At 42.2% G+C, this 17314-nt stretch overlaps 1 protein-coding gene across 1 annotated transcript in view; it reads right to left on the reverse strand.

Moving 5' to 3' along the window:
• Positions 1–617: 617 nt before the first annotated feature.
• The window catches only part of LOC127633082 (adhesion G protein-coupled receptor L4-like), a 62426-nt gene continuing 45729 nt past the window's right edge, over positions 618–17314 (reverse strand). Inside the window, exons 8-16 of the mRNA XM_052111969.1 lie at positions 16356–16472; positions 16057–16256; positions 14509–14685; positions 12205–12408; positions 4693–4913; positions 4159–4225; positions 1976–2067; positions 1413–1581; positions 618–1315 (exon numbers count right to left, since the gene is read on the reverse strand). Coding sequence (XP_051967929.1) covers positions 1253–1315; positions 1413–1581; positions 1976–2067; positions 4159–4225; positions 4693–4913; positions 12205–12408; positions 14509–14685; positions 16057–16256; positions 16356–16472 — 1310 coding nt within the window. The 3' untranslated portion in view covers positions 618–1252. The remainder of the gene's footprint in view (positions 1316–1412; positions 1582–1975; positions 2068–4158; positions 4226–4692; positions 4914–12204; positions 12409–14508; positions 14686–16056; positions 16257–16355; positions 16473–17314) is intronic.

Genomic DNA, 17314 nt, shown 5'->3' on the forward strand with positions numbered 1-17314 from the left:
TTTCTAAAGAAAGCGGTTTCTTTTTTTTTGTCATTTATGACCTAATATTGACCTTAAGACATGCCAGTCTATTGCATACAGTGGCAACTAAAAAACAAACACAAAGACAATGTTAAGCTTCAGTTAACGAACCAAATAGCAACTGTTTTTGTATTCAACTGTGTTTGATATAATGGCAAGTGATTTTCTATTACCAAATTAGCAATTTAGCATGATTACTTAAGAATAAGATGTTGGAGCGATGGCTACCGGAAATGGGGCCTGTCTAGATTTAATCAAAAATGACTTTTTTCAAATAGTGATGGTGCTGTTTTTTACATCAGTAATGTCCTGTAACATTATTCCAAACTTTTGGCCAAAAAAAAAAAAAAGTGTATTATTGTGACTGTAAATCTATCTGCCATTTACATTCTAGAAAAGTGGTTAGGTTTAGGAATGGGGTTGAGTTAAGGGATCTAAAATATCAGAAAAATATTGAAAACAGATGCTGTGGGGTACTTTTAGTATATTTGTGGCACTCTTGCTCAAATGTCAGTATTTGGCACCTTGGGAGTGAGAACATATTGGATATTACTGTGATATCACAAGATGGGGTCAGAACAGATTTAACCAAAAACTACAGCTGCAGTTTGAGTTCTTTGGGCACAGCAAAATCACCAGTCAGCAAGTTATAAACTGAAACTTCCATGATATGTATAGTGTAGATGTGAACATATAAAAGGCAGAATTGTTTTTATTATTCCAGAATAAAGTACATATACATTTTCTCTCCAGGTTGAAAAAATTTCACTTACTGAATGTAAAACCTTTAACTAATGAATGTAGTTAGTTATTAAACTTGTAGAGGTTTTTAGAAACTTTTAGACATTGTGAGCATGCGGTTACAATTTAGTATACATTTCTCTCTTAACCAGTTGAAGTTCTTTTAAACCATGTTCCTTTAGTGGTCTATGTCTAAAACTACACCTCTGTCCATAGTACATTTTTCTTACATACTTTAATTGGAAAACAACAACAACAACAAAACACCTTTAAATTGCAATTATAATATATCTAACCCATAAAAATTACTTTTGTTGGTGTAACCCAATGTGTCAGGTTGATTTTGACAGATTAAATAAAATTTTTGACTTTAATTAAACTACTTCATTTAGGTGTTACCACACGAAGCACATTTTTTAGGTGACAACTTTTACAGTGTAGATTTAAAAGCATTTGCAGGTGCTTGTTGTAGATAATAACACTTTCAAGTTCATCGCAGACACTCAAAACAACATGGAACATTCTTGAATAATCTGTAGTACTCCTCTTGAATCTGATAATAAAAGTTGAAAAATATGTCATTCAGGCACCAAGTGGTAAGCCATGATACTGATTGATTTTACTTATACACAAAAGAGTCTGAACCTTACCCTTCTGGATAGAACACAAAGAAATATGAAAATGAACATCCCTTGGAATGTGTTGGCAAAGGTAAAGAGATACGCTGTGAGGGTGGTCTCATATAGGATGTGCACAACACCAAATGTCCAGGTAACTCCTAGCACAAACAGGAGAGCAATAGCTCCTCTTGTACAAGACCTGAGGAACAATGATATGGAACATCAAACTTTATAGTTCTGTGTATTTTGGTTTTAAAAAATAACAGACCTCGGAAAAGACCTCGAAAGTCGGGTTCCAGATGTAAAAGTCCTATTCGTTTTTTGCCATTACTGAATAACGTTTTACATCAACAAGTCATGCTATACCATCTTTAAATCAACTGTGAAGTGTTACAGCTAAAACATAAAAAGACACTAGTGTTCATCAGCTCTGTATTGCTGAGTCTGACCTGATCAGAATATATAAGACACAGTCAGAGCTTAATTAACATGTGCAAACTAAATAATGAACATACCAAAAGTCACAGCATTAGAAAAGATTTGCTTTATGTTTCAGGATTTTTTTCATATGACTATGAAGAAAGTTTCTTTACCTGATATTTTCATAGTGACTGATTTCAGGTTTCTTAACTGACGTGTGATGATAAACCTTAAAGATGATCACCGCAAATGCAAGCAGATTAACCTGGTTGGAAGTTAGACAGTTGCGTCAATGCAATAGACATCATTTATTCACAAGATTGTAGGAACTGTATGCTGCAAAGACAACAGAGTTATTTTTTTTTTTCATTTTGGATACTAATTCATTTGTGGGGATTGAATGTTACAGTAATGTTACAGAATGCTGTATTTAAAGTGCATCATAGAATACACAGTGTTGGGTAGATTACCTCTGAAATATAATCCTAATTAGAAACAGCACATCTAAAATTGCAACAAGTAACACACTGTAATCCTTTCTATTCTTTAAGGAAACTAATCTGATTACTTCCGGATTTCTCATTGCATGTTTTGATAAATCCAATCATTAAGCACTTTTCCCACCTTCAGGCCGAATGGTCCTGAGCACGCTGAGGAACGGTTCCAGTAGCATTTACACTTGAGCACAGTTTGGGACGGTATAAATACAAACCATTTTCTCAGCACAATTCGCTAACTGTGCTCAACAGTCCAGTGGAATGGCTTTAGTACTTGGTCGACTCACGATTGTCAATTTGCCAACACCAAGTTAACTCTAGCTTGTTTCTAGGTATCTGGCCAAGTTCGCTATTTGGGTGAGGTTAATAAATGTTTGTGCATGTTTAGTGTATCTTCATGATTTTATGACGACACTTTAACTAGTATAGTCCATTATTTTCCTACATGCACTTTTCACCATCAGGGAGGTAGAATTTGCTAGCTAGCTCATTAAAACACATAGATCAATTTTAGCTATAGTCATGGCATACACAACCCCTCAGCACATAATTGTAAAACACTTTCCTTTTTCCTTTTGCTTTCCTTTTTGCAACAAGGGCCATTTCTTTCCTGTGCTTTAACATGCTAAAAACCAGGAGAAAAAGCAGTACTATGTGTTAGCTGTACTATGTGATCATCCTCCATAGTACACTCACTTTAACGTTTACTTCTCACGGTGTGGCCAACTGATGTATTTGTTATGTACATTCTAATCGTGCTTTCGTAGCATTACTCTGGAAAAATAAACCGTAATTGTGCCAATGGCTCAGATCAGATAATTATGCTCAATGGTGGAAATACGGCTATTAGTTTTAAAATGATTAAGTACCATTTTACACTCCTTTCATTAAACATAAGTAAACAAAATATCAAAGAGCATTAACAAAAAGATAAAACAAAAGGAAAAACTAGCGCTATGTTACCCAAAAAGACAATTATAACGTGTGTATTTTTATTTTTAAGAGAATTGTTCTTATTTAGGCATATGGATTGAATTTTTTTAAAAATATCTTTTTTGATCTGGCTTTCAAATGAACAATGTGTTAATTTCTGAAGATATGCTGTAGAATGTACGTGTACGATTTGTACCTCTTCGTAATTATTAAGGACAGGCACTTTTTGTGCTATCCTGAAACATGGGGTGAAGTGCATTCCAAGTGAAGTGCAACACTTCTAAAATGTTTGTTTGCGACATGCATTTTTACAGAAGAGTGTCTAATTATGCACAGGTGGATACAGGTTTGTTTGAAACACTGACACTCATGCTTTCAATACACGATAAAAGCAATCAAAACTACTGCAAATGCAAAAGTCCATTAAGATACTTAAGATTTGATGGAGTCTTTTTGAATGGATATAATAATTGTAAGTCAAAGATTGCTTGGCTCAGTAATTATTTCCTTTATCTTTGAAAGACAATTTATTTCTGAATGTGGTCAAATGAGGAACAGGACTGCACTGTCTTCAATGTATGTAGTGCTATATTGTTAGGCCTATCACATGTATTTTAAGCTCTTTTAAAAGTTTGCAGCATAACAAGTAAATTGTGCAATAGTTATTGCAGATTGGTAATATAATAAAAAATTAAATCATGTAATCCATAAAAAGCAACTGCAATCTGATTATGCAGATTTTATTTCACGTCAAATGAACTTAATTTTGTAGTCAGATAATATGTAATCTGTTACTACCCACAACCAAGTACACAACATAAAAAGGTGCATTAGAGTTGCATAGGTGTAAGTCCATGTGAATACTGAATAATGGTGGGTAAGTATATTTCACTAATTGTTACAGTAATACAAGAGCAAATACTTGCCAGAATGATCAGACAGGCTGGTCCAATGAAACTCCAGATGAAGTTATTTTCAGTGCTCAGCCAACACCTTAACAAGAAAAATTTAATTGATTGTAAATCTATATTTTTACATGATCAAAAGAACATTTCAGCAAAACTTGACACCACAATGCTACAATGCTAAAAACGGTACTGTGCAACTTGTACCTTAATTATCTATGTCTATTTGATTAAACCCTTATAAATCTTCTGGTTTGTACAAAACTAGTTAATTGAGATGGTACCACATGGAGCATATTTTACAGGTTGCCTGAAAAAAAATTATTATAGTGTAGTGGGTTGTTGCCAGGGGACTGCTATGCATTTTTTAAGGTGTTCTGAGAGGTTTTTAGCATGATACTATGTGGGTGCTAAGGTACACTTGTGTTTGCTAAGGCATTGCTAAGATGTTCTGGTTGTAAAGACGTAATCGCACACCTCAGCATATCACATGATTTGAGGCATCATGGACTTCATAAATATCTATGGACATTTTTTACAATACTAAAAACTTACACATTATTGGTGCCATAATATTTATAGCCAAGAGTTGCAGAAATGGCAACGACCACAGCAGGGCTCCCATAACCAAATATATAGAAGTTCCGGTGGAGAAAACCTTTGTTATAGATGACGCCAACAACGATCAGATATAAATGAATTCCCTCAATGCACATCCATCCAAATGCAGCCAAGAAGAAATAATGAAGCAGGATGGCAATAAGTGAACAGAACCACTGAAACACACACAGTAAACAAATATGTCTTAAACTCATTCAAACAAATATATACTGTGTTAAAAGTTGGGGAGAGTGGAGTACTCAGTCGCTTAAAAGGATCAGGGCAGTCTCATAAGTGTGGCGTCACCATAGAGACCCTGCACCATTAAAGCGTCTCCTACAGAACGTCTTCCTCAGTTTGGATGATTCCATCACAGGCTCGGCAATCTTCGGATATTATTAGATGTTCAACTGCAAAACGTCTAGATTACGTTTGTAACCTCCGTTCCCCGATGGAGGGAACGAGACGTTGTGTCAGAGAAGCGACACTAGGGGTCTCTCTTGAGCGCCGATATATACCTCTGTTCTATGAAAAAAGGGCAATGAGAAGTTGGCAGACGGTATTTGCATATCCCGCCCCTGGACATACGGGCATTTAAGCGGGGCGAATACGGGAGTACATTCAGGATTTTTCTGAGGAGCCGGAAATGGTCCAGCCAAAACAGTGGCTCGGCTCAGCGACGTGGCGGGGAAGACACAACGTCTCGTTCCCTCCATCGTGGAACGGAGGTTACATACGTAACCTAGACGTTCCCCTTCTGTTGCTCTCTCCACGTTGTGTCAGAGAAGCGACACTAGGGGTCCACTTTTAAACGTGTCATGCGCTGAGCCGTGTACGTGAACTGCTGATACAGGAGCGGGCAGGTATTTCTTACGTGCAAAGGCAACCAGCTGTATTAGGCTGCACGTACCCTTCCCCAATGCCCATTAAAGCCATCAGAATCCTTCTGGTTACCCTGGAGAGGGGAACAAGGTGATGCTTGCCAACCTGGGAACGGGCCAAGCCTGGCTGGGCCTCTTTTCTCTCTATGTTTCTCGCATAGAGCAACTACGGCCGGGGCCCTTACATGCATTAAGGGAAGGGGGTCTTACCCCGTTTCCTATTCTTTCAGGGGGAGAAGACCCTGCGGAGACCACACCTACCCTGCAGGGGAGGCAAAGAGTGGCGAATACATCACATGGCCGCTTAGGTCCTATGTGGGAAAGTTGACGTGGTGGTAGATCCAGCCTCTTAGAGGGGGGAAGCTTACAGCATGGAGACCGAGGCAGCTGGAACTGCCTAAGGGAGACACAGGAGTCCGCTCGTGAGGGGACAGTAGCGCGGAATTACACACAGGGGGAATCCGAACAGGAGGCCTTAACCTGTGGAGCACCTATTCCAGTACAGGGTAGATTGAGTACCCATAGTGGCTTGGGTCGTCGAGTTCCTCCGCTGAACTGCAGACCCAAAAGGGCTAGGGAGGAATCAACCAGGGATCCGAAGATGAACAAAGGCACACTATTTTACCTCGGCTGAGAGAAAGGGCTTTAGGCGCAAGCGATTCACCCGGCCAGATCGTCAGCGTGTTACCGAGTTCTACGGGCTCGGACCTGAGAGAACATGGGACGATACTGACTCAATTCGGAGATTGTTGAATCTCGCGAAAGTGTTAGGTGTTGCCCACCCTGCTGCTCTGCAGATGTCTGCTAGGGAGGTGCCCCTGTCCAGTGCCCATGAGGACGCAACACTCCTGGTTGAGTGAGCTCAGACCCGCGGGGGGCACAGCCTGGGTGTGATAAGCCAGTGAAATGGCGTCGACAACCCAGTGGGCGAGCCTCTGTTTGGAGACAGCGTTCTCTTTCTGCTGTCCCCCGAAGCAGACAAAGAGCTGCTCAGAACGTCTAGAGCTCTGCATGCGTCTAGAGCTCTGTGTGCGTAAAGCACGTACCGGACACAGCAACGAAAGGGCTGGGTCTGCCTCCTCCCGGGGCAGCGCTTGCAAGTTCACTACCTGGTCTCTGAAGGGCGTGGTAGGAACCTTGGGCACGTAGCCCAGTCGCGGTCTTAGGATCACGTATGTGTCTGCCGGACCGAACTCCAGGCAAGTGTCGCTGACAGAGAATGCTTGCAGGTCCCTGACCCTCTTGATGGAGGCGAGCGCGATCAGCAGGACCGTTTTGAGAAAAAGGGCCCTGAGTCCAGCTGAATCTAGCGGCTCAAAGTGGGGTCTCTGGAGGCCCGTGAGGACGATCGAGAGATCCCAGGAGGGAAACAGGTTAGGCCAGGAGGGAGAGACTTGCCGTCTATCGTGTTGTGGTAAGCCGCGATGGTGGCGACATACACCTTGAGGGTGGAGGGGGACAGCCTCATCTCCAACCTCTCCTGTAGAAACACGAGCACTGACCTAACCACGCACCTCTGTGGGTCTTCAGCCCGGGAAGAACACCAATTTGCGAACAAGCGCCACTTTAGGGCGTAAAGATGCCTGGTAGTGGGGGCTCTGGCTTGGTTCATAGTATCTATGACGGTTGATGGTAGACCGGCTAGATCTTCCGCATCCCGTCCAAGGGCCAGACGTGGAGGTTCCAGAGGTCTGGGTGCGGGTGCCAGAGCGTGCCCCGTCCCTGAGAAAGGAGGTCCTTCCTCAGGGGGATTCGCCAGGGAGGGGCTGTCCCGAGAAGCATGAGGTCCGAGAACCAAGTCCGAGTGGGCCAATAGGGGGCCACCAAGGTGACTTGCTCCTTATCCTCCCTGAGCACCTGTGCAAGAAGGCTCACTGGGGGAAATGCGTACTTATGCGGCCCCGCGGGCCAGCTGTGTGCCAAAGTGTCTGCCCCGAGGGGAGCCTCTGTCCGGGCATACCAGAGCGGGCAGTGGGAGGTTCCTTGGGAGGCAAACAGGTCTACCTGGGCCTTGCCAAACCGGTCCCAGATCAGCTGGACCGACTGGGGGTGGAGCCTCCACTCCCCGCTGGGCAAGGGTTGTCGTGACAGCGCATCCGCTATCACATTGAGGTTGCCGGGGATGTGAGTGGTGCGCAGTGACTTGAGTCGCTGCTGGCTCCAAAGGAGGAGACGATGGGCGAGCTGTGACATGTGGTGGGAGCGTACTCCACGTTGGCGATTTATGTAGGCTACCACTGTGGTGCTGTCTGACCTGACTAGGACATGTTTGTCTCGAATTAACGGGAGAAACTTCCTCAGGGCAAAGAAAACAGCCAGAAGCTCTAGGCAGTTGATGTGCCAATGCAGCGGGGCCTGGTTCCAACGGCCTGCGGCTGCGTGCCCGTTGCACACGGCGCCCTAACCCAGTTTGGAGGCGTCCGTTGTGACCAAGACGTGTCGGGACACCTGCTGCAAGGGTACTCCTGCCCGTAGAAAGCAGAGGTCTATCCAGGGTTTGAAGCTTTGGCGGCAGGCGGTGGTGATTCTCACACAGTGCGTGCCGCGGCGCCATGCTTGTCTCGGGACTCAAGTCTGAGGCCAGTGCTGAGGTGGTCTCATATGCATCTACCCCAGTTGCGCGGCCGCCGCGGAGGATGCCATATGCCCCAGGAGCCTTTGTGAAATGTAAAAGGGACCACAGTGCCTGGCTTGAGGGAAGCGAGGCATTTCAGCACCGACAGTACATGCTCGTTGGAGAGACGTGCTGACATTGAGACTGAGTCTAACTTCATGCTGAGAAAAGAGATGCTCTGAACCGGGGCGAGCTCACTCTTTTCTCAGTTGACCTGAAGCCCCAAACGGCTGAGGAAGCACCCGGTCTCTGTGCGCGCATAGTAACTCTCACGAGGGGGCCAGGATGAGGGGACAGAGACAGGCCGAAAGGGAGGACTTTCGTACTGATACGCCCGACTGTCGAACGCGAACCGTAGAACAGGTCGGTGTCATGGCAGGATCGAGACGTGAAAGTACGTGTCCTTCAGGTATACCGCTGCAAACCAATCTAGATGCCAGACAGAACTTTGTTTCTGGGTGAGCATTTTGAACAGGAGTTTGGACAGAGCCCGGTTGAAAACTCGCAGGTCCAAGATCGGTCGTAAGCCGCAGCCTTTCTTGGGTACAACGAAGGGCTGTAGAAACCCTTATTTGTTTCGGTTGGAAGGACAGGCTCTATCGCGTCTTTGATTAGCAGAGAGGCGATTTCTTCACGCAGGGACTTGGCATGTTCACCGTATACTGCGGAAAAATGGACGCCCGCAAAGGGGGCGGAGGCGAATGGTCCGGTTCAGCCAGCGTGATGGTTGGGCAGTGAAAGCCACGCCTCTAAACTCCGTGCTAGGGTCACCAAGGGGACGAGTATTTTGGACGTACCTGGCGGGGCTTCGCAGCGGGGCGGAACAGGTAATACGGCGTCGGGAGGCAGTGAAGCGTCCCGAGGCTCTGGTGCTGAGAACAGACTCGAAGCACTTACCTTGCTCCGCACACCCGGCAGGGGCGGGTTCGTGACTGAGGAGGAGGTCTGATGTTGGCGTCCTCTGGACTCGTCTGAACCGGCTGGCCAGGGAACAGTCGTGAGGCTGAAGGCGGACTGTGGCCATGTCCAGCATGCCGGGACTGTTCAGACCTGGAAGCAAAGTGCCGTAAGAACGGCATTTGCAGGCCAGGTGACCCAGAGACAAAAGGAAATAGCTCTATTATTGAGAATGTAATGAATTTAACAAAAGATTCTCCTCCCGGCCCTCCACCGGGCAACGGAGCGGTCTTACCAGCTCCGGAGCTACCGTCTCGGTCTCTGGGTCGGTCATCTCAGGAGCGCCTGGAAGCCTTCCGGGTCCTCGAGGGGGTCCGTGAGATGAGGGGCGTCCAACTTCTGCGGGGAGCTCAACGCTGGGGCTGAGAGCTGGGCCCACTCTCTTTTGTTAGTTGAGGCGGAGCACCACTTTCTTTCTTTCTTGAAAGCCGCAGGAGGACGCCCTCGGCGAGCAGACAGGGCATGGACTGCTGGGCGGAGTCATCAAGTGGTGTCGCCGAATGGACGGAGCTGGGAGACGGGGGCGTTTTGAGAAAGCGTGCTTTGTCTGCCTCCTGTACTGCGACCAGATCCTGTCCATGCATTGCGTTTCTGGACTACGGGGGGTGGCCATCACCTGTTTGAGTGCAGTTCCTGCAGCACGTCAAAAACAGGACTACCCAAGTGCAGATTTTGAAGTGCCTTGGCCTGGTGGACTTGCAGGAGGGGGCCGCCGCTGTTACGCTCTCCGATGCAGCGGTGATGTCATCATCCAATGCCGGGGAGCTCGTGGGACCGGACGGTAGGCCGTTAAGTGGACCGCACTAATCCCGAGCTCGGGGGAAGCAGGCAAGCGTGCCGGGGAGGCGGGAGGTTTCGAGGGGATTTACCCGGCGAAAGCGTCCTGTTATTCTCCCCAGATCATCTTACATTGCCCGCGGCGCCTGCCTCAATCCCGTAGGAAGGAGGCGAGGCGCGGGGGGTTGCTGAAATGGCTTTCTCTCACTTCGAGAGAAAGCAGAGATCGCAACGCTGCCGCGGTTATTTTCTCAGACTGAAAACATAACCCATTGGAGTGAATGCGCATCCTGAGCTCGGGCGGAAACAAGCAAGCGTGCCGGGGAGGCGGGGGGTTTCGAGGGGGTTCACCCAGCGAAACAGAGCCCGTCATTATCCCCAGATCGTCTTCATCGCCTGCCTCAATCCCGTAGGAAGGAGGCGAGGCGCGGGGGGCGGCTGAAGTGGCTTTCTCTCACTACAAGAAAAAGCCTACGACCGCAATGCTGTCATGGCTATGTTCTTGTACTGAAAACATAGACCATTCATAAAAATGCTGCCTGTGTGTGATCGCAACCCAGGTATGCAAGGCAGTTTTTATGACCGTCAGAGGTGGGGAGAAATCAACCGCATCCAGAAACTACACAGGGGCGGAAAAATCTTCTTTAAAAAGACGCGTCCTGAGAAGGATGTTCAACGCCGCTGTGTTTTGCTCTTTTTAGAGCGAAATGACTCTTTTAGAATAACTCTTTCGAGTTGTCTGCGCTGTCGAAGCGCCCAGGGGCAAGAATGCACAGCTGTGCACGAAGGAGAAAGCCGCTGTTGTGCGCCGTAAAGTCCAACAGCATGCAGAGCGTCAGAGGATTTAAACAGAAACTTGGTGTGTAACTCGCAGCAACTGCATACACGACCATCGGCTCTGAAGAAATTTTCTGAATGAACTCCCGTATTCGCCCCACTTAAATGCCCGTATGTCCGGGGGCGGGATATGCAAATACTGTCTGCCAACTTCTCATTGGCCTTTTTTCATAGAACAGAAGTATATATCGGTGCTCGAGAGAGACCCCTAGTGTCGCTTCTCTGACACAACGTGGACAGAGCGACAGAAGGGGAACTTTTAATATTCGTAGTATATAATAACTAAAAATAACAATTATTTATTTAAAAAAATGAATATTTGCTGCATTCAAAGTTTGACAAAGTATCACGATAACTCCTTGTGTAAAGTAATGGAATGCTCCGAAATTAGTTGAAAATGGCATCAGAGTTACATTTATCATAAGGTCCAAGGGCGACGGTTTGGCGGTGCATGTGAACAGTCCCCCCTGTGACCCCTTACAAAAAAATAATTATTTTCACATGCAAATGAGCTTTGCAGCAAACTCTTCATTGTTGACAAATGTTTGCTGCAGGTTCTCTACTACCAGTGAAGAGCTGCAAACCTCTGGCAAACGTTGTGGCGAATATAAAGCTTGTCTGCATGTGAACAAAATAAGCATGGATTTGCAGTGAGTTTGCAGCAAGTTTTCTTTTTTTTTTTTTTTAAGAGACGTTCGTCATGAAAGTGTTCCAAGGGATAGTTCACCCAAAAATGAAAATTCTGTCATCATTAATGGAATAGTTTACCCAAAAATGACAATCTGTCATAAAACTTAAATCTGTCAATTGAAAACACAAAACATTTTTTATCTGTTTTTCACCCACACCCATCATATATCGCTTCTGATGATATAGATTTAACCACTGGAGTTTTATGGATTGCTTTTATGCTGCCTTTATGTGCTTTTTGGAGCTTAAAAATGTTGGTACCCATTCACTTGCATTGTGAAGAGCTACAGAGCTAATATTCTTCTAAACTCTTTGTTTGTGTTCAGCAGAAGAATGTCATATATATCTGGGACGGCACAAGGGTGATGAGAGATTTTTCATTTTTGGGTGAACTATTCCTTTAAATCACACTTCCAAAAATGCATGACATGCTTTCTTTCATAAAAAACAAAAAAGGAAATTCTCATATTTTGAGGGGAAAACATTATACAATGACTGAGGTTGTCAATCCCTGACATTTAACATCTCCATTTGCTTTCTATGGAGGAAAGACAGTCATGTGGGTTTGGAATAATGTGAGGACGAGTGAATGATAGCATAATTTTCATTTTAACGTGAACTATCCCTTTAAGTTGACCTCTAGTCTAAAAGAAAGGAAAGAGAAATAAAAATGCTTATCAATTTTCTCATCTTTCAATAATAGGCAAATACCTTGTGTGAAAACTTATTTATGCCGATGAGGAAGATGAACTGGGCCATGAAGAGGCTGCAGCACAGGTTCTTGTGGATCGTAGTTCTGGTGTTCTGGATGTCTCGGAAGAACCAGAAGGTGAAGATACACATGGACAGACAGATAAGCGAGATAACCATTCCAAGCTGCGTTATCCTCGTCAGAACATTATAGTGCGCAATCAACTGCACAAAACAGAGGAACAGGTATTTAAAACTTCTTAAATGCAAATGTTTAATTCTGCTTAGACCCTGCGGGACTGCGCGGACGTCTGTCTGGTTCTTTGTCCAGAATAAATTCAATTCATAACCACGGCAGTGTCTGGAACCGAATACTAACTTTGTGCTAATGTTTCAAAAGATGAAAAAGGATTTATTTGTTGCTAAATCCTAAACTAAAATATCATTTAAGTGATTCATCTACATCCATTTCTTGCATTGATGAAGCTGCTGGCTCATCGTCTGTCTCAAACGTGCTGTTTCTGGTAATTTTGACATTATTCTCAAAATATTAAGACTTTAGTCTCATAATGCTAACACTTTATTCCCGTAATTTTGACTTTATTCTCAAAATATTACCACTTTGATTTTGTAGTGCTATGACATAGGCCTAATTCTGAAAATGTTGACTTTATTCTCAAAATATTATGACTTTAATCTCGTAATTTTGACTTTATTCTCAAAATATTCTGACTTTATTCTCGAAATCATAGTTTTTTTCATTATTTTCAACAAGTATTGAACCCAGAATGTTCCTTTAATTAGACAATATAATTTACAGTACTGACTCTACTATATATTTACTATTTTTCAAGTCATGTTATTCTGTCATTTTTGATTTAACCAACGATCATATATTTGAACCATATCTACCTAACCTTTAAAGCTGAAATTTTAAACGATTTTAAGCTGAAACGGTTCTTTGTGTTGGTGTTTATGGTTCTTGACTTGGTTAGTTCTTAATGGAACCCTTTAGCACCCAAACAATTCTGCTACAGTTACAAGCTCAAGAACCCTTATCTGGCACGTTCTAGAACCATTTTCCTTTAGTCCTGTGTTTAGTTGTGTAATCTCTATAACCCAGAATGAGAAAGATGAATACAAGAAATGAGAAATAAAAAATATTGTAATTTTAGTTGTGATTAGATTTCAAGCTGTGGTGGAATATATGGCTCAGGTCAAGCGTATAAATGCAACTGTTATTAGTCAGCAACATAACTATATAAATGACACTGTTGAGATTTTTCGTGGTAGATATTAAAACATACAGTGTAAGATAAATTATATTAAAGAAGAAATACAAATACAAAATAAGTGCATTCTTCTTAAAACTCTAATATTTAAAAGATTGTTTTCAGGCACATTATGAATGAAAGATATTAAAACAGCATCTCTTCTTAAATAGACAATAAGTGTTTGACTTCATAATTGTACACTTGCATTGGTCTTCTAATGACTTAAGAGACTTCAGAAGACATGACAACGTTTCTTACGGTATTATAGTGTATTCTAGGAATTTTTAGGGAGCGAATATTACAGTGCACTGGAACGATTTTGCGACTTGGCAGCCCTATGACCGACTCTCTGGTCAGTGCTCTGACTACTGAACTAGGGAGCTGATTGAGACACTCAAAATATATGGAAACTTTCTGGTTGACAAATGTTAATGGAACATATCCATAGTTAATGTGATGAACTACACCTGTGGTTACTTTCTTAGCCATGGACCGCTGTGTGATGTGTTTGACTGAACTGGTTTGAATCACCAGTTGATATGTAACCGCTTGGCTATTGATATTTTATTATCAATGCACTGACATTCAGACACAGCAGGGTTTAAAGGTGCACTCAGTAACTTTTTGCTCGAGTCATCTTGGACTTACAATGACACAGTTGTGTGGATGCAGTATCATTCAAAATCAATAGTTTTCAGTTACAGATGGCATTGTACAAATTCACTATTCACAATTAGCAATGATTAATTTACTCCAAGAGTGAAAGTGTCATATAACAAACGGTTACTGATTAAGCGAGTAGTATACAGCTGGTCATACGATTCTAAAATGGCAGCCCCCATGAGGGCACCTCTGCTCCATGCAGAATAAAGCAGCTGTTATAAGGTTACTGATATGATAAGAGTCCTCATCTCATGTGAGTGGTCATGATTTTATACACATGATTCAAAATTACAATTAATTTCTTCAGAAGTAAATATTTTTAATGAGAGCATCTTAAGTTTTTGTGGGCAGTGGGCGGCAAGAATGATTGTGAGCAGTGGAGACTTACATTGGCCTGAGCTGAGGACATGAGGATAGCAAAGTGTGTCAGGTGATTACAAGAACAGGCAGTGTGTGTGGCATTCACATGGGTTCGTTTACACCCGTCCAAACTCCAGTGTCCCATCATGCTCTGAGAATATTCCCAGAATGCACACTTTGTTTCATCACGGACAGGGTCTATATCCTGTATGAAAAAGTAAATCTCAGTCAGTACATACAGTACACTACATGGAAAAAAGTATGTAGACTTCCAAACACCACACCAATGTGGGCTTTTTGAATGTTTCATTTTAAAACCGTGGGCATAAAAGGAATAGTTTTCCCAAAAATTAAATGTCCTCATCATTTACTCACACTCATGCCATCGCAGATGTTTATGACTTTCCTTCTTCTGCATAACACAATCAAATATTTTTAGAAGAATCTCTCAGCTCTGTAGGTCCACACAATGCAAGTGAATGGTGACCAAAATATTAAAGCTCCAAAAAGCACATTAGTATTTTAATCCAATCAGTTTTGGGTGAGAACAGACCAAAATGTAACTCCTTTTTCACCATAAATCTTCACATTAGCAGTCTCCTTGGTGATCATGATTTCAAGCTCTTTACATTTCCTAGCACCATCTAGCACTATGTGCATACATCAAGCACTAGTAAGTGTAATCAAGCTTGAAATGGGTTGAGAAGACATGGGTTAAACTACTGGAGTCATATGGATTACCTTTTGTCACGATCCCTTATTGTCTGTCCCGTGTTTTCTGTTTCACTCGTCACTGCTCACATTCCATGTCACGTTTTCCTTGTTGTCCGCCCCGTGTTTCACTGTCTTTGAGTCAAAACTACATTTCCCATCTTTCCCGGCTCTCTCTGCCAGCACAGTGTTATTGTCCGCACCTGTTCGTGATTTTGTTATCACCGTGTCCGGTCTATTTAAATCCGCTTGTTGTCCCGTTCCTTTGTCGTTTGTTGAATGTTGATGTTCGCTCCCATGCCTGTATTCCTGTGTTTTCGTGTTTTGTTTGCATTTTGCCCATCGTGGTAGTTTCATTTGTTCTTGTCTGTTTATTTCCTTTGTCAATAAACCCGCGTTTGGATCCTCACCCCTTGTCTGCCTCTGTCTGCATTTGTAACACCTTTATGCTGACTTAATTCAGTTTTTTGCAGCTTCAAAGTTTTGGCCACCATTCACTTGCATTGTATGGACCTACAGAGCTTCGATATTCTTCCTAAAATATTTGTTTGTGTTCTGCAGAAGAAAGAAAGTCATACACATCTGATATTTCTTTAGGGTGCATAAACGATAAAATAATTTTCATTTTTGGGTGAACTATTGTTTTTTATTTTAAAAGGGATGCTGAACTTCAATTCTGGGAAGGTTTAACACAAAATTTTGGAACATGAAATGCCATTATATTTATAGTCTTCACTGTAATTACTTGATTAGCTAAACTTTGAATAGGCTGTCCACATACTTTTGGCCATAAAGTGTATGAGAATGACATTCAGTCACAGCTATTTCAGCTGAAGCACAGATGGAACAAACAGTCACACTGTACCTCTGTGTGTTTGAGTGTGAATGTCACATTGCTCAGGGTGAATGTATTTGTGTTACTGATGACAGCAGCTAATACTGGTGAATTAACTGTAATTTCACCAGATGCAGCGTATCGAGAGTAATCAGTGACACCAGGGTCATCAGTGGGCTTCAGAAGACCCCCAATACTGTTATAGATGAGAAAGACAATGGAGGTGCTCCCTAAGAGCAGAGGGAAAACAAAATAGAAATATACTTACATCATTTAGCAGATTTGATTTCAGTTAGACAGTAAAGATTCATGAAATGATTTTTACTAACTGTTTTCCCTTTCATCATTTGCGATCTTAGGAGTCAATGAAATTAAGTTTCCTTGCATGTTGGCAGAAACTGGATCCTTGTGCGCATGGTGGGGTTCAAATGTGAATAGTTTCATTTCTAGAAATTATTAAGCACATAGCAGTGTAGTCAGAATAGTAAGAAAAGTTGAACAGTAGGACTAGTTGAAGGGATAGTTCACCCAAAAAGGACAATTCTGTCATTATTTACTCATTAATCCAATCCAGAATACTGCTAGAGCTTTGGTAAATTGGAAGATTTTAGTGAATAATGATTTAAAATGATGTTTGTTCCTCATTTAAAGCTTTCATGTGACTTCAGAAGACTTAGTCAATTTGGACTACTTGTAAGGGGCTTGTTTTGAGTTTTTTTTGGGAGGGGGTCTTGACAGCTATGGTCACTATGAATTTTAATTTTATTGAAAAGAGCAGCATTAAAATTCTTTAAAATCATCCATTTATATTTGTTATGGGAAAAAACAACAACAGCATACAGAATTGGAATGATATGAGAAACGGCACATATATATATTAGGGCTGTCAATCGATTAAATTTTTTTATCAAATTAATTACATGGTAATTACATTCATTAATCGCGATTAATCGCATATAGAAATATTTGCTGAGAAAGCCCCTTGAATAACAATAACTCAATATATAATGATGAAATAATTATACATAGTTATCTTTAAATATATATAAGTTTTATATATATATATATATATATATATATATATATATATATATATATATATATAAAATATTCAGATAATTAAAATGCATTACATTCTTGTAGCAGAAGAGTTAATCATTGATAAAACAATATAAAATCCATTTCACAAGTGAATTTGTCAATTAGTTGGAGATTTATTATGAGGGCTTGTTTAAGAACCTGTCACTCTACACCTGCGTCAGATATCTTTTTTTTTTTTCAGTAACAA

This window comes from Xyrauchen texanus, chromosome 39 (genome assembly GCF_025860055.1).
Source record: "Xyrauchen texanus isolate HMW12.3.18 chromosome 39, RBS_HiC_50CHRs, whole genome shotgun sequence".
Lineage (NCBI taxonomy): Eukaryota > Metazoa > Chordata > Actinopteri > Cypriniformes > Catostomidae > Xyrauchen > Xyrauchen texanus.